Source organism: Ipomoea nil, unplaced genomic scaffold (genome assembly GCF_001879475.1).
Source record: "Ipomoea nil cultivar Tokyo-kokei standard unplaced genomic scaffold, Asagao_1.1 scaffold0878, whole genome shotgun sequence".
Classification (NCBI taxonomy): Eukaryota; Viridiplantae; Streptophyta; class Magnoliopsida; order Solanales; family Convolvulaceae; genus Ipomoea; species Ipomoea nil.
The window spans coordinates 1094428-1116382 of record NW_017617306.1 but is presented as its reverse complement, the minus strand read 5'-3'; the positions used below and the strand labels follow the sequence as shown (position 1 = coordinate 1116382).

General features: G+C 37.4%; 2 protein-coding genes across 2 annotated transcripts in view; both read right to left on the bottom strand.

Moving 5' to 3' along the window:
• Positions 1–1015: 1015 nt before the first annotated feature.
• Positions 1016–1528, bottom strand: LOC109179165. The gene has a single exon (XM_019328729.1). It carries the CDS (start codon positions 1526–1528, stop codon positions 1016–1018), a length of 513 nt encoding a protein of 170 aa, XP_019184274.1.
• A 6026-nt stretch (positions 1529–7554) lies between these two features.
• Positions 7555–21955, bottom strand: part of LOC109179214 (putative late blight resistance protein homolog R1B-14) — a 28148-nt gene continuing 13747 nt past the window's right edge. The window contains exons 2-4 of the mRNA XM_019328773.1: positions 10605–12498; positions 9524–9583; positions 7555–7799 (exon numbers count right to left, since the gene is read on the bottom strand). Coding sequence (XP_019184318.1) covers positions 7624–7799; positions 9524–9583; positions 10605–12471 — 2103 coding nt within the window. The 5' untranslated portion in view covers positions 12472–12498 and the 3' untranslated portion in view covers positions 7555–7623. The remainder of the gene's footprint in view (positions 7800–9523; positions 9584–10604; positions 12499–21955) is intronic.

The window sequence follows — 21955 nt, the reverse complement described above, 5'->3', positions numbered from 1 at the left end:
TGAACAGATATATTTGGCTTTCAGGCACAGATGAGTAGCTCCAGAGCGCGCTAGAGGACCGAGGCTTAGTTAGCTAGTTTCCCTTTCGGCCTGCGTGCCACATTGATGTATTGACTTTGTTTTGAGGATATTTAGATAGAATGGCCTGTGAATCTGAGTTCTCCAGCTCATATGTGACATAACACCCCAAACTCTTGTGTTTAGTATACTCTGTTTCAGAATTTAATGATAGTACTACCTTTATTTCATAAGCTTTGAAAGTTTTAAATTTTAGGGGTGTTACAGACACATTTGACAACATTCTTCTTGAGTTGAGAGAAGATGGATTGTTTTGGCAGTCAGAACTTTAGATGTGATGTCTCTGGTTGAAAGATTTCTTTCGGTTTCTTCTTTCGATTGTAAGGGATGATCTGTTCATTCGTGGTCCATCCGAGATGTGGTTCTGCTTAATCAGCTCTTCTTTCGTTCAAAGAACCCTAACCAAAAGATCATAACTCGGTTTCGTGTATTTCGCTAACTTAACACGAATTACACAGTGAGTTATGGTACCTTTCGTCTAAGACGAAGGTAACAAAATAAATGACAAAAAGTTAGGGGTCTACTTCTAAGTTACATTGGTATCATCAAAATCCTAATACATATGTTCCTAACACTGGTCCATGATATAAATTGCCGAAAAGTCTCTATATTACACAATTTAAACTCTTTTAAAAATTAAAGTTTATTTATACTAGTGCAAACTTATACACTATCTATTTCCAATATAAGGAAAAACCTATTTAAAACCCTTTCCAAACTCCATTTTTTCAAACTCAATTGGTACATTTTGATATAATCAATTTCTTATTCATTCATCATTATACATTTTGATCATATAATATATCAAATTTATCTTCTAAACTAGGAGAATTTGAATCTGCTTTGATCCGACTAAAATAAAAAGTAATCCCAAGTACTCAAAATGTCAACTTAATAAATGTCATTTTAGCTATTTTTTTAATAAGAAAACGAGCTTTTATTTAAGGCTTATAGCTCGGTGGGTCGCAAAACCCCGAAGGTCATACAAGAGAGCCAGCTTTACACTTACAAGCAAAGAGCTAATGGAGCAGTAAATAGAGGCTGAGCGAGTGTTAAGACCGACTGTCGCAAGGGCATCAGCAACTTGGTTTGCCTCCCTAAAAACATGTCGAATTGAGGAGCCCCACGATGAGAGGCAAGCACGTGCGCAGAGGATGGCATCCCTAAACTTCCATGGAGTTGTCGTCGATGAAGAGGATGCCAGATGGACTAGTGCAAAAGAATCCACCTCCACAAGAGCAAGAATCATCACCATAGTGTCGCACCATTGAAGAGCAAAGTGCAAAGCCAAAGCCTCAGCTTCAAGGGCTGAAGAAGCCGAAAGATTAAAAGAAAGACCGGCTACCATGTAATCACGATGGTCCCTCACGCATGCCCCACCTGCCGCACCTTCGGGCAAAAAGAGGGCATCCGTGTTGAGCTTCAACCTTCTTATGGCGGCGCTAGCCATTTAACCCAAACTGACAATCACCTCGATGGTGCATCAAACTTAGCAACCAGACCTGCAGAAAGCAAAAAGCTAGCCGATGCACCATGGATGCGAAATGAACGAGTGTGAGAGATTAACAACGACTCATGTTTTATTCGTTTGATTAGGCCCGTCGTCGAGAAAGGAGATCCTTCATAGATGCTTTCATTGTATTCTCGCAAAAGGAACCAAAGCAAAAGGCACGACATTATCGTCGCAAAATGATTGGCTGCCGAGATGCGTGAGGAGAGCAACCACCAGGAGTGACACGTTGTTCACACATTGTTGGAATTCTGCAGGGATAGACCAAATATTTCATATTTCCAAAATAAAACCAAATCTCCTAGCTACAAAGCAATATGCAATGCTCAAGATGAAGAGTAGGGGTGGAAGTGGATCACCCTGTTTCACACCCCTCGAAGGTTGGAAGAATCCATAGCTAACTCCGTTAACCAAAACTGACAGTCTTGTTGCCTCCAGATTGTGCATGACAAGATTAATGAAGGTGTTTGGGAAGCCTAATTTTTCGAGGACGGCTCTAAGAAAGGGCCATGAAACCCTATCAAAGGCCTTCATCATATCCAGCTTAATAACCACATTGGAGTCGCGACAACGTCTATCAATATGCTGCAACAATTCAAAAGCCAGTAAAACATTATCTTGAATGCTCTAACCTCCCACAAACCCCGCCTGTTCCCTGGAAATCAATTTGGGCATAATTGCATTTAGACGGGATGAAAGAACTCTAGTGAAAACCTTGCTAATGAAAGTGCAAAGGGAGATTAGTCTGAAATCCGCAAACCTGTCAGGATTGGCCTTTTTAGGAATGAGAACAATCTGGGCGCTAGCCAGAGCCCGAGGAATCAGAAACCAACAGAAAAGTCCAGAGCCACCAAAACGACATTGTCCTGAACGATTTCCCAACAATGTCTGGAGAAGGAGCCTGAGAAATCGTTCGGACCAGCCGCGCTATCCGGGTTCAATTTCCAAACCGCGTCTTTGACCTCTTTGTGGGTGACGGGCGCTGACAACGCAGTTACATCGGAAGAGACGAAACCATCCGGTAGGCAACTTAGTAGTGCCTCCAATCCAGAGCACTTCTCCGCCGAGAATAGTTTAGAAAAGAAGGTGACTGCTTCGTTTTGAATAGCCTCGCAGGAAGTTAGGAGTTCGCCGGAATTGTCTCCGATTGCAAAAATTTTCTGTCTTCGGTGCCTGTCTTTCACCACACCATGGAAAAAACGAGTGTTAGTGTCTCCGTTCTTAAGCCATTTTACCCGAGCCTTCTGTTTCCAAAACAATTCTTATTGTTTCAACGCTAGTAGAAGGCCCGCATGGTGCCTGTGCAGCAGATCAGAGCCCGATTCTCCGAAGTGGGGCAATCCTCAAAATTCCGCTCTGCCTCAGTCACTCTTGATTCCAGAATCTAAACACGATCGAAAATATTTCCAAAAGTGTATTTGTTCCATGCTCGGAGGATTTGTTTGAGGCGCTTAGCGATTTAACTTGAATGATAGCGCGCGCTGTAACACCCCTAAAATTTAAAACTTTGAATGCTTATGAAATAAAGGCAATACTGTCATTAAACCTCGAAACAGGGCATAACAAAACATAAGTGTCTGGGGTGCTATGCCACATCTGAGCTGGAGAATTCAGATGCACAGGCTATACTATCTAAATATCCTCAAAACATTGTCAATACATCATCATGGCACGTAGGCCGAAAAGAAAACTAACTAACTAAGCTTCAGGTCCTCTAGCGCGCTCCGGAGCTACTCGTCTGTGCTTGAAAGCCAAATATATCTGTTCAGCGAATAATGTTGGTAATCCACTCCAACGCGTTAAAATACAATATAGGTATGTATATATATATATATATATATATATATATATATATATATATATATATATATATATATATATATATATATATATAAAGAAACCATTTTGAAGCCGGAAGATATATATTCTTAGGAGATTCTAATTTAAAACCGAGAATAGACTCAACAAGTAAGAATAGGCACATTCATCAATCATAATTACGCATATAAAGATACTCGCATACACCCTAAGTTCACAAGATCATTCCACATCAAACATAACAGTATCCAATCATTATCTCAACACATAAGCACATTTTGGTGGTGCCGTAGGACCAATCGCATGCCCATACATGAGGGTCAGCGCATATAGCTCTGACACGACCCCGAAGCACCTTGCCTCGTACCGCAGCACGAGGGGATTGATCGTAAGCAATCGATGAACCGCAGCTCATATAGTAACGTTTGATCGCAACCAAACGGTGGACCGCAGCCCGAATAGTGTGTATTTCTGATCGCAACCAGATTATGAACCGCAGCTCGTTTATACCGTTTGATCGCAACCAAACGGTGGACCGCAGCCCTATATATATTTATATACCTAACCGATCGCAACCGGCCTGGTTAATGGCCGATGGTTCTCAACCCATCCAACTGCCCGTATAGCTAATTAATCGCAACCAATTGGGGTATCATGCACACATAACACATAGCCAAGCACATGCAACCCACATTAGCACATAGGAGGGGGAAAACATGTATATAAAACTTATGCGTGGTCAACCACATTACTAGAGATATGCCTAAGGGGTTCATACATCTTGCACCTAGGCCAACGGGATACCAATTCGACTAGCATGCAATACATAAGACTCTTTTATCCTACGAACGGTACCCGAAACATCAAACTAGACTCAGGCACAACAAACGGGGTCCAGTGGGACACCACGGGGCACGGGGAAACATCAAACGGGGAAAACCACCAATTCCACCTTGGGAAAACCAGCGGGTGGCCGGCGGGAGGAGGACCACCCGCCGGCTGCTCGCTGCCAGCGGCCTCTTTGGGGCAGCGGGTAGGTGGCGGGAACCCCTGCCCCCACCTACCCCCATGACTCTTTTGTAATAAATTGGTCCCGGGATCTTTAGTGGAACCCGAAACCATGTCCAGACACATTTAAACACAAACGACGACACCACGTAATCAAGTAATGGATTAAAATCAAAAATCACATTAAATACATCCTAACATGACTTCTAAACATAATCAAAACCAAATACCCGAACTTGCATAATCCCTCCCAAACATACCAAGAGTATCATAACCCAAAATCCACCATTTACCCTATGGCTCTAATCATATTTAAAGCACAAGATCATGTTTTCATCTTTAAAATCATGAACATCAAGATTATCAAGATCAACACATAAGTATCAAGATCCTCTCATAAATATCAAGATTATCAAGATCACATAAACATCAAGATCATCTCATCAACATCAAGATTATCGCATAATCATCATAAAAAGCCTTATCAAGACACAATCATGGAATTGCATATCAAATGAGCCAAAGACGAAGATTATAGCAAGGAAAATAGGTTTTGTTGAGACAAGGGTTACCTCTTAGCCTCTTGGCTACTAAGGTTCTTTCTTTAAGATCTCCTTTTCTTGATTTCTCTTACGTTTGGTGATAGGGGAATTCTTGTGTGGTGAAATCTATTGTGGTGTGAATTCTAGGTGCCTCCTATGTCCTTATATATATATATTTAAGAGTCCTAATTAGGGTCTGAATGGTAGGGATCTACTTATTCTAATCCTTATAGGACTAAGGGTTTGGTTTAGGGATAAGGGTCCATGGTCTATGGTGGACCCTTCCTAATTAATTAAGGGAATTCAACTCCCTTTTAAGGGTAAGTAATTAAATAATTAGTTTGGGTTAGAGGGCGTAACACGGGGTGTTACACGCGCATCCCACCTCCCTCAGCTGGCTGTGCCCAACTTGATTTAACAACGTCTTTAATTAAAACCAAAATGAGTGATCCACATGTTTTAAAACGAAACTGCTTGGGAGAAGACATGGCCGTGTTCGATCCACTTAAAAGTATCGGTGAGTGATCAGATGAAGTTCGCGCTAGAATCATAATACGAATCTTAGAAAAATAGTCTCTCATAGAAGGGTTCATGAGAAAGCGGTCCAGCCTCTTCCAAACCAGCCCCGAATTTCGAACCCCATGCCAGGTATATTGACCTCCAATCCTATTGATGAAATTAATTAAACCGGGGGTCCGACTTAATTAACCCGAATAAGAATACGAATAATAGATAAGTAATACGAACGATATAGCAAAGGCCGTGAGACCGTAGATTGTATTAAAGGCCGTAGAATTGGCTATTACAATAGTATTTTAGGACAAAGTATGTAAGAACAGTAGATCGTAGATAGCATGTCCCTTGTTAGGACAAGGAGGGGGGCTTTTATAGAAGCCAAGCCTCCAACCGCCTCCCCCTAAAACGGGGGGGTTAATTGGATCTGGAGTTGACCGCGCCCGGTCTCGCGACCGGGCTGCGCTGCGGGGGCCAGCCCGGGCCCATGTGGAGGTCGGTCCGGCCTCCAACGTGGCCCGTGCGGGGGCCACGTGGCGAGGCCTCGGCCGGGGCGGGTACGTGGCGCCGCCCCGGGACCCGTTCTTGCTTCCCGCCCTCTGGTCGATTCCCAATATATCCGTCACCTATCCAAATCTATTAAATAATTGCCATTTATGAAGTCTAAGAAATCCGAGATGCTTGCTGGTTCTGGAACAACATTACCCCTGTATCCAGTGATACTCGAAATTACATTAAAGTCTCCTCCAAGAAGAATGGGCATACTGTCATCGAGCAATGTCGCTAGCTGTGCCCATAACTGTGATCTCTCCACTCTGGAGTGCTTTGCATAAACCGCTAAAAATCAAAAAATTGAATTTCCACGGAACATATCGAACTTTACAAAAAATAAATTGCTCACAATCTAAGGTGACCTCAACTTCTATAGAGTCTAACCATAACATCCAAATCTTCGATTCCAAAGAGGCAAACCCATTAGAAAATTTGAATTCTCGAACAAAACTGTCCTGACGGTCAGAACTGATAAAAGGCTCAATTATTGATACCAAATTAACGTGCTCACGTCGGTCTCAGGATTCGTTTGAGTCTGCGCCATGAGGATAGCAGACCCCGGACATTCCAACTTAGCAAATTCATTTCAAACGATGGAAGAAAGAAATTCCCGCGATTTTACCTGCAGCGAGGCGGGTGGTGGCAGACTGGCAGAGGGAACGTTTGCAGAGTAATCTTTCCTGGGGCGGCTTTTTTTCTTAGTCACTGTAATGAAACCATCCGATAATTCCTGAGCATGATTCACATCATCACCATCCGATAAGTGCCCAGGTTGGGAATCTGAGTGCGATGAGGACCGGACGCCGTGATCATCAATCAGTACCATTCCGATATGATCTGAAAAATTGAAGCTGAGCTTCCTGAGTCCATAACAATTGGGTCGTTCGGAGCATCATTCGATTTTTCATTCTGGGGTGCAGCGGGCAGATTCAAACTCGCATCATAGAACCTCGAATAGACCATGACTAGCTTGCGTAGTCAACAGTGCTGAAAATTGGTTTCCTGATCGAAGTTGATGAGAACGTGTTGCTGATCAATTAGGCCAAGCGAAAAAGCTCCCCCGAACCCAATCTGATCAAATGCCTTCCGTAATTCCGCCATTGCCAATCGTCCTCTGGCAAATTAAATTTTCCCACGAGAGCATATCTGAATTTCAGTGAGAACTGGTGAATATCTTGATCCGAGAAAGAGACCGCTGGCATGCCCTTGTATTTGCCTGGCGGTCGAAGGGGTGACTCCTCTGAAGCCTTGGAGAGTGTATCTGCGAAGGAACGCGGTGGTGGGGGGCGACGGCCCCCGGCGGTGCCGTCATCTGATAGCAAAAGGAGACGCGAAATGCGGAGCGAATTAATTCTATCAGTCTTAGTGTAAGTTGAAAACTTAATTTACCCCTCATTTTAGCTATTTTTTTACAACATATATAAATTTGAATTCTTTTTATTGTATTTTTATTCGAAAGAGAATTTTTGAAGGTAAACAATTGAAATTTATATCAAAGAAGAAAGATGTTCAATACAAGATGGGATAAAGATATTTAAAATAACTATTTAGCTACTTGATATTGAAATATTTCCGTCGTTCAATAATTCCACACACAACTGACTACTGGAACAACAAACAAAAGAACAACAAAATTAAAGTTAGAACAACTAACGAACCCCAATATTTTAATAGTGGAGTGTGGAGTTGTTTATTTCTTTGACACTCTGCCAATTCTGTTGCCCTCTCCTCAGCCATTTCTGTTGCCATCTCCTCAGCCATTTCTCTTGCCCACCTCTCTGCCAATCATATTACCAAACAAGAGGTTTTAATAGGACTCCACGCACCAAATGTTTGAAGATAGAAATGCATTATTTAAAGCAATTTGCAAACAAGCTAAGCCTGGCTAGTAATAGTATTGGTCAAACTACGTACTTAAGAATTAAGTTCATGTACTGTATGATCAGTCCCAATCAAAGGCGACCACTCAAATATTTTAATAAATTGATTAAAATGCCTAAAGTTTATAAAAGAAGTTAAAGAATATATATATATATATATATATATATATAGTGATCAATGTGCTTTAATTTTCTACCGTATAAATATAAAGCTAGAAAAATTATGCTAAAATGAAATAAGAATGTTTCTACCTTTGCTCTAAAATGCATGCATGGTTGCAATTGCATGTTTAATTTTGTACAATAAAATGTATATATTTTAAAATTATATTATTAAAAATATTAGGAATAAGGGTCAAATAAGCCATCGAACTACACACAAAAATGCAATTAGGCCACTGAACTCAAAAAACATGCATTTGGGTCCCTGAACAACGCAAAATATTGCAATTGGATCTAAAAGTGACTTGCTTACCTAAAGTGAAGGTTATTTTATTAAAATAATATTTTTTTTTAATTTTATTAATAATTATAAATAACAAAATTATTAAAAAAAAAAAAAAAACCTTCGACTCCTTGCCGGAGAAGAAGGGACGAAGACTTCGTCCCTTCTTCTCCGGCAAGGAGACGAAGGGATTCCATCGTCTCCAGGCCGGAGACGAAGGAGTTCCTTCGTCTCCAGGCCGGAGACGAAGGGGTTCCTTCGTCTCCAGGCCGGAGACGAAGGGGTCCCTTCGCCTCCAGGCCGGAGACGAAGGGGTCCCTTCGCCTCCAGGCCGGAGACGAAGACTCATTCTTCGTCCGGCAGCCTGGAGACGACGAAGACGCTAGGTTTTTTTTTTTTTTTTTTTAAATTAGTTAATAAATAAGAAATTATTATTTTAATTAAATAATCTCTACTTCAGGTAATCAAGTCATTTTGGGTTCAATTGCATTATTTTGCGTTGTCCAGGGACCTAATTGCATGTTTTTCGAGTTCAATGGCCTAATTGTATTTTCTAGTGTAGTTCGATGGTCAATTTGACCCTTATTCCAAAATATTATTATTAAACATAAAAAAATCAAAATTTTATGAAATTAAAATTATTTTTTAAAAATAAATGAAAAAAATTATTTTTTAAAAATAAATGAAAAAGAAAGAGCTGGTTTGATTGTATACATAATATATGTAGCAAACAAAATAAACGGATTAGTTTCATGAAAACTTGTGGACTAATCCCATCCATAAATCTAAGATAACTAAGTGCTGGAAATATATTCAAAAAAAAAAAAAAAGGGGTGACATTTTAGTAATGACTGATAGTGTATTTGAAAACGCTTGACAGTGCATAGAGATAATTAATATAGTAGTGTACTCTCAGTTATCCATTTATGCACTATCAAATATTTCCAAAATAAATCATGATAATTACAAAAATTTTACGATATTTTTTTATTTAATTTTCAACTTTTTATCATCCTAGACTAGATGAATGGATCGGATGATATTAGTTCACAGGTTGTTACGGGCTGCTAATCTGGTATAAAAGTGATAACAAGTTGTAATTACGTAGTTCACACATCAAACTACTTTACTACTGCTCACACAGTCTGACAGTCACACTTCTTTACTTAATTGTTACCTCTACGTTGTTCCTGATTTTGATAAACTTTTCTCGTTAGACACCATGTATCTGAATTACCTGTCAATAATTTTGAAAAACAAATGAAGAAACTTAGTAGGCCGGACCCCACGCACAACACCAAAAGTAGAAATGCATTCAATTGATTCTTCTTTATATATATATATATATATATATATATATATATATATATATATATATATATATATATATATATATATATATAGTGAAAGGATCAGGTGCATTTGTTGCTTCCCGTGCGAATGTGCGGTGGATTAATGTGCGTGAAATTTGTACACAATGTGCGTGAGTGTTGTGCTTAATGTGCCTGAGATTTGTACTTAATGTGCGTGAATGTGTAAAATGCAGCAAAAAATATTGATGTCAGCTTCTTCCCCATCCCCAGTAGCCATTTGCCCCCTCCCTGATGATGATGATGCAGAGGCGGGCTATGGTGGTTAAGAATTATGGGAATAATACAACAAAAATTCACACTTAGCTACTGTGCAAATTTTACTGAGCGTGCGTCATTTATATAAACATTCAACTGCACTAAAGATAGCTGATAATCCAGAATCCATGGCCAAATTGAAGGAAGAAGTAACAAGAAGCTTGGGCGTTAATGTGCGTGAGTTTCTGTTCTGCTTCCTTCTGAGCTCGTAATTCTGAAATACTCACGCATATTAAGCACAAATCTCACTCACATTAAACACAATACTCAGGCACATTAAGTACAAAACTCACGCATATTAACATGACGCACATTAAGTACAAATCTCAAGCACATTGAGTAATAATCTCACGCACATTAAGTATAAACCTCACGCACATTAATCCACCGCACATCCGCACGGGAAACAACAAATGCACCTGATCCTTTCCCTATATATATATATATATATATATATATATATATATATATATATATATTATTGGCTTATTGCTTTAGAACAAATAAGTTTTAAAAATTTATGAGATACAATAATTTTTATTATCATTAAAAATCAAATTATCATCTTTCTAATAGTTATAATATATATTAGAGTGAATTGAAGATCAGAAATCTACACATTTCACTTACTTGATATAATCTCGACATTAAGTTGCTCATTTCCTATGTCTCGTGCATCTTCCTCAATTTTCTTCGCTGAACTTTCAGTGTTATGGCAGCTACGCACACTGAGTAGTTTCAATGTTAAAATATCTGCCAATGCATAAGGCATTTCCTGTAACTCCTCACAATAATCCAAAATTACTTGCTCAAGGCAAGGAAAAGATTCTTCACTGCAAATATTCCAAATGCTAATATCAAGATGGATTAATTCCAGGTATTTTAGTTTGTGGAATTGAGTTTCCTCATCCACATTCCATTCTGAACCCTCCTCAAACTTGCAACACGCTAGTATTAGAGCCTCAAGATTAGAGAGTTGTGCAATTATTGAAATTGCTGACAACGAAAGAGTAATACCCTCCAACCTTATTTCCTTAATACTTGATGAAAACTTGCTGAGTTTAAGATCATTAAGAAAATGTGGATTCCCATGATGATGTGGATCATCATCACAACAATTGTATAACCAAAGAGATTCAAGATGATGGAGAATGTGAATTTTAACAAATGGACGTGACTGCGGGACCAGACAGCTCAAATATTTGAGATGGGGAAACTTCCTCAATAAATGCCCATCCCTTGTACTCAAAGAAGTTTTCAAATCTAAGACTTCTAAACCAGAATTTGTTTCAATAACTGGAGTTGGTACTTTTGGGCATGAATCACAAAAATAGTGGTGGATAATCATATGCCTCAAACTTTTCATATTCCAAAAATATTTTGGCAAATGCAAATCGTTGCCTGAAGTCAACTTTAATGTTATGAGACCCTCAAGATTCTTCAATGACAATGGTGAGACAGAACCACATCCACATAGACAGAGAGCTAGGTATCTTAGATGAATTAGTGAGTTAATTTCAGATAAAATTACTTTATCCACAACAATAAACTCTAAATCCAAAATTGTGAGATGTTCAAATTTTTTGGCAACCCATGAGCCATTATAAACCATTGCACCACTGTATATGAATTTCACCTTTGGGTAACCCAAAAGTGTGTGGATAGAAGAATTCCATGGTACCAATTCATTAGGAATCTCATCATTATAACCATATCTATGGAAAGATATTCGGTGCGGAGTAAATTCCAGAGTTGGATTCAACTTATCTTCCATCTTAATTATGTGCAAGAAATTTTCCTCTTTAACTTTGGCTAAGCAAAAATCATGTACCAAATCATGAACAACGCATGATAAGATGCCACCATCGTACTTCCTTTCAGAAACCATTACTAAGTTACTGCCAACCAGATGGTTCAAGCAATACTCTGCCGTGTCTTCTACTCTCTCCTCCTTCTTAATGTCTATGAACCCTTCAGATATCCATAGTTTTGTTAGATAGAAAACTTCAATTGTTTCATCCTCTGGAAATGATGCAAAGTAAAGTAAGCAATGTTTCAAATTATATGATAAATGGTGGTAACTAAGTTTTATCGCATCATTGCTCTGTATTCCCTCCCTAAACCCAGCACATGAGTTTAAAGTAAGAAAAAATTCTTGCCACATTTGCTCACTCTCTTCAACTCCTCCTAGAAGCCCGGCTACCAAACCAACTACCAACGGTAGCCCCCCACACTTTTTAGATATTTCTTTGCCAATACTTTCAAGCTCTTTGGGACATCCCTTCCCTTTAAATAACTTCACTTGCAATAATTCCCAGCTCTCATCAATTGTGAAGAAAGGAAGACAAATATGTTTCGCATCAGAAACCACACTTTCTTGTCTACTTGTTACGACAATTCTACTTCCATTGTCACATGAGGGAAAAACTCTATTCAAGTCTTCCCATGCTTTCTCACTCCAAATATCATCCAACACTATGAGGTATCTCCTTCCCATCAAAGTTTTGCGAAGCTCTTCAGCTACATTGCCAATCTCTATCCCCATATCACATACTTGAATGTATATTTTGTTCAACAAGTCCTTGTAATCATATTCTTGAGAAACTGTACACCATGCACTCTTGTCAAAGTGGTTGGCTACATTTTTCTCCTCATACACTCTCCTACCTAAAGTTGTCTTTCCCAATCCACCCATACCTGTAATTAAAACAACTTCTCTCTCCTTTGACCCATAAATAAGGTGATTTATGATTGTTTCTGCTTCCTTCTTGAAACCCACAACTTTATCATTGTATGGGTTAGAGATGTTTGGCATCTTTCTAATCTCAAATACGTTGTATTCTGCCTACAATTATATGGTTTGGTTAGATATATATATATATATATATATATATATATATATATATATATTCAAATTTTTGGACAATCATAATAATTAAAAAAAAAAAAAACAAAGTAACAAAGTGATGGAAAAAACTTATGTGAAACCATCTCACAGATTCTTATGGATCAGGTTGGGTCAAGAAAAAAATGTAATACTGTATTGGAAAATATAATACTAATAAGAAATAAAGTATTTATTACTTGTATGGGAAAGTATAATACTTTTAAAGAAAAATGTAATACTTTACATTTTTATCTTATGTAAAAATCACTTTTTTCCTTGTTAGTATTACATTGAGTTAATTCTAGCATTAGTCCTCTGACTATCATGATTTTCCACAATTAGTCCTTGACTTTCAATTTGGACAATTTAAACCCTTAATTATCAAAAAAATTTCAATATTGGTCCTTTCGTTCCAATGTTGTTAAATGAACGTTAGAATGAGGGTTAAAACAGTCTTTTAACATCCATAGCGTATAATTCATCATGGTTCTCCTCCATATACGTATTAAAATCAAAATACCCCCTTTGTATTATCTGCTCTCTCTCCCTCGGCTTCACCCACCATCACCATCTCTCTCTCTCTCGCAGCAAGATGCAACCCCATCAACGGCCACCAAAGCCATCGCCACTAGATCCGGCGAAACAGAGATGGCACTGGATCCGGCGAAACATAGATGATAGCAGATCCTGCAACGCCTTCTTCTCCTCCGGCGAGCTCGGCCAACAGAAGGCAAACTCCGGCGTAGCAGGTGGGCGACGGCTGCTGAACCTTCGTTCTCGCTCCTCCCTCCCTCTCTCCCTCTCTCGTCAACAGCAACGACGATTGGCCCTCTTCTCGGCGAAGGCAGCAGGTCCGAAGACCTCCATCTCCGGTGAGCAGCGACCTCCATCAATTGCGTATATGGAAGAGAACTATGATGTATAATGCGCTATGGATGTTAGATCTTCGTCCACCGCCTTGGGTTATCTCCTCGCCGGAGGTGGTGACGGCGGCACCAGGCTCGGTGGCTCTTTCACAACGCCACCTCCGCCGTATTCGTAGTCGCGTCCGCCCATCACCCACGCGTCCTTTCTTCCCTCTCCTTTTCCGCCACGGTCATAACCGCTTCCTTTTCCTTTTTTTTTTGTTGGAAAATACGCTATGGGGGTTAAACGACGGTTTTAGACCTCATTTTAACGTCCACTTAACTACATTGGAACGAAAGGACCAACATTGAAAACTTTTTAATAGTCAAAGGTTTAAATTGTCCAAATTAAAAGTCAATGACTAATTGTGGAAAATTAAAAGTCGGAGTCTCTCACAAGTGTGACTCAAGTTATAAGATTAAGTACATGATGAAACGAAAAGAGTATATCGCTAGCATAGAGGGTATATAAATTAATTAATATTGAGGTTTTTACTTTTTATGAAACATAAATGTATCTTTTTGTTAATATGCTACAAGGTTTAGGATAAGTGCAAAAGACTTGGTAAAAAATGGAGTGAGATTTAAGCCGTTCATCTAGATATCTGAAATAAAAATTTTACATAAACTTCGGTAATCATTCTCAACCATTCTTCTTTAATTTTACTGTTGTGCGATCATTCCCAGCTTATTTTCCTTCAATTTTGTTGTAGATTTCATCATATTTCATAAATTCAATTCAATTCAATGATTTTATGCAGGTAAAAACAATTTTATATGGATTGGTCCAATGTCTATGGTGTTCATGCGTGAGGCGCTCTCACGTGAGACGTGTAATACTTTTTAGTTAAAATTGAATACTTTTTTATACACTCATAAAAAAATATTACATTTTAGTTTAAAAGTATTAAACGTTCCATGTGATAGTTCATTGCTTTAAGTAAAAAAATTATTAACTTTTAAAATAGAACAAATAAAGTTTAAAATTTTCAAACCCCACTTTTAATTTTCATGATTAACTAAAACAAACATAGGGTTGCTTTCAAAAAAAAAAAAAGGTCCAATAGGTTGCTAATCAACTTATTAGGGTTTTCATAGTTGTGCTAATCTGTTTAAACCAAGAAGGTCAATAGGTTAATAGCACGTAGAATTGAATTTATAATCTTGTGATTATTAAGTCAACAATTTGACCAACTTGTGATTACATGTTGTATTTTATTCAATTGGAATAATGTTTTATAGGATGTGAGACTTTGTTGTGTATTTTTAATTGTTTAATTGGTTTACCTTTGCATGGGCATATTTAATTTTGTGATAATAATTATATACTTTAATTAAGTATAACTATACCTTTATTTCCATTTGTTTATAATGAATATTTATCAAATCATAAAATAAATTAAAATTGGCAAAATATCCCTTTGACCCTTATGTAATTATTACTACTTAGTTAATTGTGTCGTTAATTTATCTTTTTGGTCAATTGAATCTTTTTATTACTTTCTTCAAAAAAAAAATCTTTTTATTACTTGTTTTACTAAGAAATATATATATCTGAATACAACTGTTATACCAATATAATATACCATGAATCAGAATTGAATCTTTTTATTACTTGTTATACAAAGAAGGCAGAAACCATAAAATTAAGACATTTATGGTTTTTGCCTTGGATGAAGGCAAATTTTAAAATTTTTATTTTTGTTTTCATTTGTTTGTTTTTATATGCAGCACGGTAAAACCTATACTAAAAAGAAATTTGGGTTGATTTCAATTTGAATTGATGAAATTCAAACTAACAGAAATGAAATAAGAAAGGAATAGAATTTGAATACAATTCTATTGTTTGATTCAAAAGATAAATAAACATGCAACTATATGAGAAATCATATTTTTGTGTTTTGTGAACCAACTAATATCATTTAAATAATGAAAATACCATATTCAAAATAAAACACATACAAATAAAATATACTAAGTTTAGAATTCGTGTACCCTAGAGAGAGAGAGAAAGAGAGAGAGAGAGAGAGAGCTATTCTTTTTCTTTTTTTTTTTTTTTTTTGGAAAGGGAGATATTAGCTATTCTTAATTGGGTAATTAAGAATAGATAATACAAAGGGGGCTTGGGAATGACTATACTCATTGCAAAGACATTAATTAGCTCATTTCATAGAATTCTATTCCTTGCTATAAAAATTGAATCAAACATTGAAATAGATCTATTATACAGAATGATATTCCATTCACAATGTATTTTACAAACCAAACGTCACATACAATTCATACTAACAAAACTATTTCAGAAATTAAAGAATGTAACTTACCTTATAAGTACACAAACTTTGATATGATCTTAATATGATCGAAGACCTCGAGTTACGTTGATTGAGAAAACTTGTCAAAGATATAGCATATAGCTGAAATTAGATATAAAAAGAATCAAATGAATTAATAGCCTAGCAAATCTGCACTAACCATCGTTAAACTAATGAACATTACAATACAGAAGCAAGTATAGTTTATATATATACGAAAGCAGAAAACTGAGGAAAGGAACAATTTTAGTGAAAAAATATAATATTTGAGAAAGGACTTAATTACCTCTGCAAGTGATGAATGTGTTTAAAAAGACAGATGTTTCATCAAAGTAGAAATAAAAGGAAGAAATGGAGAGAAATCAGAGAATAGAGAGCAGTTGATATATATATAGTCGCAGAAATTAATCGGAAGAAACGGCTTTAATTTATATAAGAAAATGTTGAAGGGTAGAGAACTGTGACAATGTATTTATGGTATTCCTACAAATAAAATAATTAATTTCAATTTGATATATTCATTATTTATTTATATTATGTGGTATTCACTACTAGCTCGACTAAGACTTGAACCTTACACCTCCCACTTGGGGGAGCAACCCAATACAAGTGGACTACAAGCCACTTAGTATTTGATATATTCATTGATAAACACTTACCAACAACTACCACATTTTTTATCCTCTCAACCATAAACGTTTTGTCATTTTCTACCGTTTATTTTCAACTTGAATTATGAAAACATGTATATATTAATTTCAAATTGATGCATTAACAAAGACTTGACAACAACTACAACATTTTTAATCCTCCCAACAGCAATCGCTTTGTAATTATCTACTTTGGTTCATGCCAACAATCTCTTGATTGAGCTCATTGCATAGTCTTTTGATTATATTCCAATGTCGTTTACATCTGCGCACCCCCAGCCAGGATTTACGTTGAGTGGGGGCAAAAAAACAAAGGTAAAATGAATTAAAAAATGTTCAAAATACAAAATATCAAATACGAATAAAATTGTTAAACAACTATATGCTAACTAACATTAACTAATTATTCCAAATAAACAACTATGCCAACTAACATTAACGAATTTCCAACAAATGTATTCGTCCTTAATAATTAACATAACCATTGAACAACTATATCAGTACAAATGGAATGCATAAATAGTGAAAAAACAAATGGCAACTAAATGGAATGCATAAACAGTGAAAAACAAATGGCAACTAAACACAGTTACAAGGGGCAATATTAGAATATTATTAATATTAGTAGATGAAAAAAAAAATGGCAACTAAGTGGAATGCATAAGCAGTGAAAAACAAATGGTAACTAAACACAGTTACAAAATGCAATATTAGAATATTAGAGCATCCACACTAGTAGTTATTTAGGAGTTATTTCTACATGAATTCTCTCCACCCAAAGTTAATAGCTGATGTGGGAAGGAGCCATTTCAAAAATATTTCTTCTGCAAAGTATGGTATATTTGTGGGCCAAGTAGGTAAGAGAAATAATTAAAATATAGTGGGTCCATAAAAAATTGAGAAATAACTCAAAATTGATGTGGAGAAGGGTTTTTTGTGATTGAATGAGATGGTGGAGGATGAGGTGGATGTTGGGACCCACAAATAATTGAGAAATAATCTCAACTGATAAGGATGCTCTTAGTAGATGGAAAAAAAAGAAGCTATTAACAAGTTTTGAACTGCTAACCTTTCATTCATATTAGGAGGTAAAACAAGGGCCTTACCATCCAAGCCAACCCAAACCCTATTTAAATCTTGGTATATATAGTATATATACAATTTATATGGGGTGCCCCCACTGCCCCCATTGTGGCTCCGCCACTGCATCTTCACACACTGCACATTCTCATATAATGGCTCAATGTCCAAAAAATTACTGATTTGATTATTACCACTGTTGTAAAAATCGATCTAGGCACCCACCTAGGAGCCGTCTAGGCGCTAGGCGCCCCTAGGCCGTGGTACGTAATTTCTCCCCTAGGCACTCGCCTAGCGCCTAACTCGGCAGACTCAATCAATTTCGGCCCAGTTAGTCGAGTTAACTCGGCCGACTCGGTGTTGCTAATTTTTATTATTATTATTATTATTATTATATATATATATATATATATATATATATATATATATATATATATATATATATATATTAATTTTCTTATTTATATAATTTATTATGACAAATATACACTGATAAGAGTCAAAAAGTTTATAATTTTACCTTGCATTTAAGCTAATTTTTCTTGTTATTTGTTATAATTTTGCCCAAAGTGTCCTCATTTGATTCATTTGTGTTCTTATGAGTAATTCTTGATGATTTAGAGGTCAAAGTACCTATGGAGTCCCTGTACTATTGTGTTTTGTTCAATTTAGTCCTTGTAACTTTATTCTGTTCAATTTAGTCCGTCTACTTTAAAAAGTGATAAAATTAAGGACAATTGTCCAAATCTCATTACGAACATGGTCGTAATTATTTATTTTGGACATACTAATTTAATATATCGGTGGTAAAAATAATAAATTTTAAATATTTATAAAGAAATATATGAGTAGGAATATAAATATCATCAACGCCACGTAACCTAAGTTAACGATAATATTAACATCGTTAACTATTGTCCTTAATTGCACCACTTTTGAAAGTACAGGGACTAAATTGAACAAAATAAAAGTATAAGGACTAAATTGAACAAAACACTATAGTACAGGGATCTGGTAGGTACTTTAAACTGATTTAGATGAATTGAGTGATTTTTTAGGCATTTCGGATGCTTGTAGAGCGAATTGGAGTCAATGAGAAGCTATGAAGATGGGGGAAACACCTTTTAGAGAGCCAAATTATGGTGTGTTTAGTGGTCTTGGTCATTTGGACAAACAAAGGCAAAAGTGGAGCAAAAGAGCAAGAAGTTGAAATTCCCGCACAAATCGTCCACTACTCGGGTTTCTTTTATCATATCTCTGCGTAGAAATGTCCAAAACAAGTGAATTTTATATCATTGGAAAGGTAACTTGAAGGGCTACAACTTTGATTCAACAACCAAAGGCTAATTCAAATGTTTCGAGGACAAAAAAGTACCTAGAAGACAGTCGCAGTGCATAGGCAGATCACTGCCTGGTGGCCACGGGTATGGCCACGGCCGTGGCCACACCCGTGGCCACTGGGCAGTGTGATCTTCATTTCTGGCCACGGGTGAAGCCACGCCCGTGGCCACACCCGTGGCCAGCCCTCTGCACTTTCCACCCCAAAACATATCTCTCATTACATCTTTCATTTCCCTTTCATTTCTCTAGTTAGGGTTAGTTTAGAATAGCTTAGATTAGTGTAGATTTGTTGATCCTTTCTATTTTCAAGCTCAAGAACATTGCAAATCTTGGATTTCAAAGCTTCAATAGAGAAGTCTTCTTATTCATCTCTTCTCTTTACTTTTCATTTATGCTTTCAATTACTCTTTAAATATTGTGTATCTATTGTTATATTATGAGTAGCTAAGTGTTTTGGGACTAGGATTTGGTTTGATTTCTTGCTATTGATGCCTATTTGAGTTGTATTGCATAAAGGGGATTATTTGGGTGCTCTAGGGTTAGTTGTGTGATTTGGGTTTGTTGTGAATTTGTGCATAATTGTTGGATCCCTGCTTGATTAGGAGTGTGTTTGTTGCTACGAGAGTAGAGCTTGTACACTAGCCACACATTCACACACTTATTGCCCAATACGAGAGTATTTCGGGTATTAAGGAGAGTTTATGCCTTGTGTTCTTGCTTGGGCAACCTTGGGTTGAATTGCCACGAGAGTGGAGTTTAAGGTGAGGTTGCAAGTCCAAATAGCTACGAGAGTGGTATTTGGACACTTTTGTACATCTCACTTACCTTATGTCTTGATTTAGTTCCCTAATCTTTAGTACAATATTTGGCATCTTAGCTTGAATCAACCAAGTCCCGGTCCTTTGTTTTACTTGTCTATTTTTTATTAGCCTAATCATATCAAGCCAACTCATTATCGATAGGTCTAGCTTCTAAAAGAATAGTTCTAGCTTCTGCTTAACTCCGCTTTGCATCAATTCCTAACATTACAAGAGTCATCTCCAGTGGAACGATATCTTAACACTGTACTGTAATTTGATACTTGATGGATGCGTGAAAAACGTTTCTCATCAAATTTGGCGATGTTGCCGGGGATGGCTTTGTTTTGATTGTTTTGTGGTAGTTAACATTAGTTAATGACTATTCTAGGATACTAGACCATATTTTTTTCTCTTTGTTTTTATTTTACTTTTCTTACCTTTTGCTCTAGTTTTCTTTGCTTGAAGGGACATCTTTGAACTTATATGCACACAAGATCCAAAGGAGTTGGAGGTTTGCAACCACTTGACTTGGAAATTGAGAGAGGTGTCAAGCAAATGCGAAGAGAGCATCGTTCCATTCTTCAACAACAAAGAGTAACCATGGAGAGCACAAGCCAAGGAGTTACCCGTGATACTTCGGAACAAGAAGGGGAACACTATGTTCCAAATCCTCAAAATGATCCTAGGAGGGTTCCGGTTCAAAATGACTATCAACAAGTCCCTATTGAAGAACAGGCTCATATCCCTCCTCAAGTGCCTAGTCCTCGACATCAAGGGATGCCACAACAAGGCTTTCAACCTCATGAAATTCCACCTCTTGGAGATGCACCACAATGGAATCATCCTCATGCTCCACCGCCATACCATTATCCATATCCACCTCCCCCTCCTTATCACTATGGATATTATTATCCACCGGGACCACCACCACGACCTCAAGTGCCCCGAGCACCAATGCCACAACCTAGAGGTCCCAACAAAGGAGGAGATTGCTTGATTATGTTGCGGGGGATATTGATGAGGAAGATAGTATCTACTACCCTGGAGTGGCAGCAAACAATTTTGAAATAGAGCCGGCAATGATTTCCATGATTTCTAATAATCAATTTGGAGGCTCAAAGAGTGAAGATCCTACGAGTCACATGAGGCCATTTCTAAGGGTTTGCAAGACCTTGAAGATTAATGGAGTTTCAGTTGATGCCATTCGATTGAGGTTGTTCCCATTCTCACTTAGAGATGATGCACAAGTGTGTCTTGATTCTCATGCTGCCGATCATTTCCAAACTTGGGATCAACTTCATCAAGAGTTTATGAGAGAGTTTTATCCACCATCAAAAGCTTCAAGGTTGAAGAAACAAATCCAACAGTTTAGACAAATGCCTTCTGAGTCTTTGTATGAAGCATGGAAGAGATACAAAGATCTACAAAGACAATGCCCTCATCATAATATGTCTACTGGGGATTTGATTGTTTCTTTCTATGAGGGTCTTTCTGATAACTCCAAGGTCATTGTTGATTCTTCTTCAAATGGTGCTTTCATGGAGCTAGAGCCCGATGATGCCAAAAATTTGCTTGGCAAGATTTGCTCCAATAGTGCTTATTGGTATAGTGAGAGGTCTAATCAAAAGCTTGGAGCCGGGATTTATGAGATTGATCAAAGTTCTGCTTTGGCTGCCAAGTTAGATTCTGCGGTGCACATGGTTCAGAAGATTGCTTAGAATCAAACTCAACCACCGGTAGTCACTACCCCTCTGGTTCCTACTCATGTGCCCGTTTCTACCTCCACACCATCACCGGTATCACCTTATCCCACTTATGCTTCTACTATATGTTGTGAGATATGTGGGGGTGGTCATGCTTCAGTTGATTGCTATATTCTTGAGACCGGTTCACAGAGCTCACAGGGTTCACATGGTATGGAGCATGTTGATCATGTTGGCTATGGGAGATCTTCAGGGCCCTATCAAAGGAATTTCCAACATCAAGGCAATACTCATCCTGGT

What these genes read in the sequence shown, in the direction of transcription:
- LOC109179165 (XM_019328729.1), bottom strand. Translation starts at nt 1,528, where the DNA reads ATGGCTAGCGCCGCCATAAGAAGGTTGAAGCTCAACACGGATGCCCTC.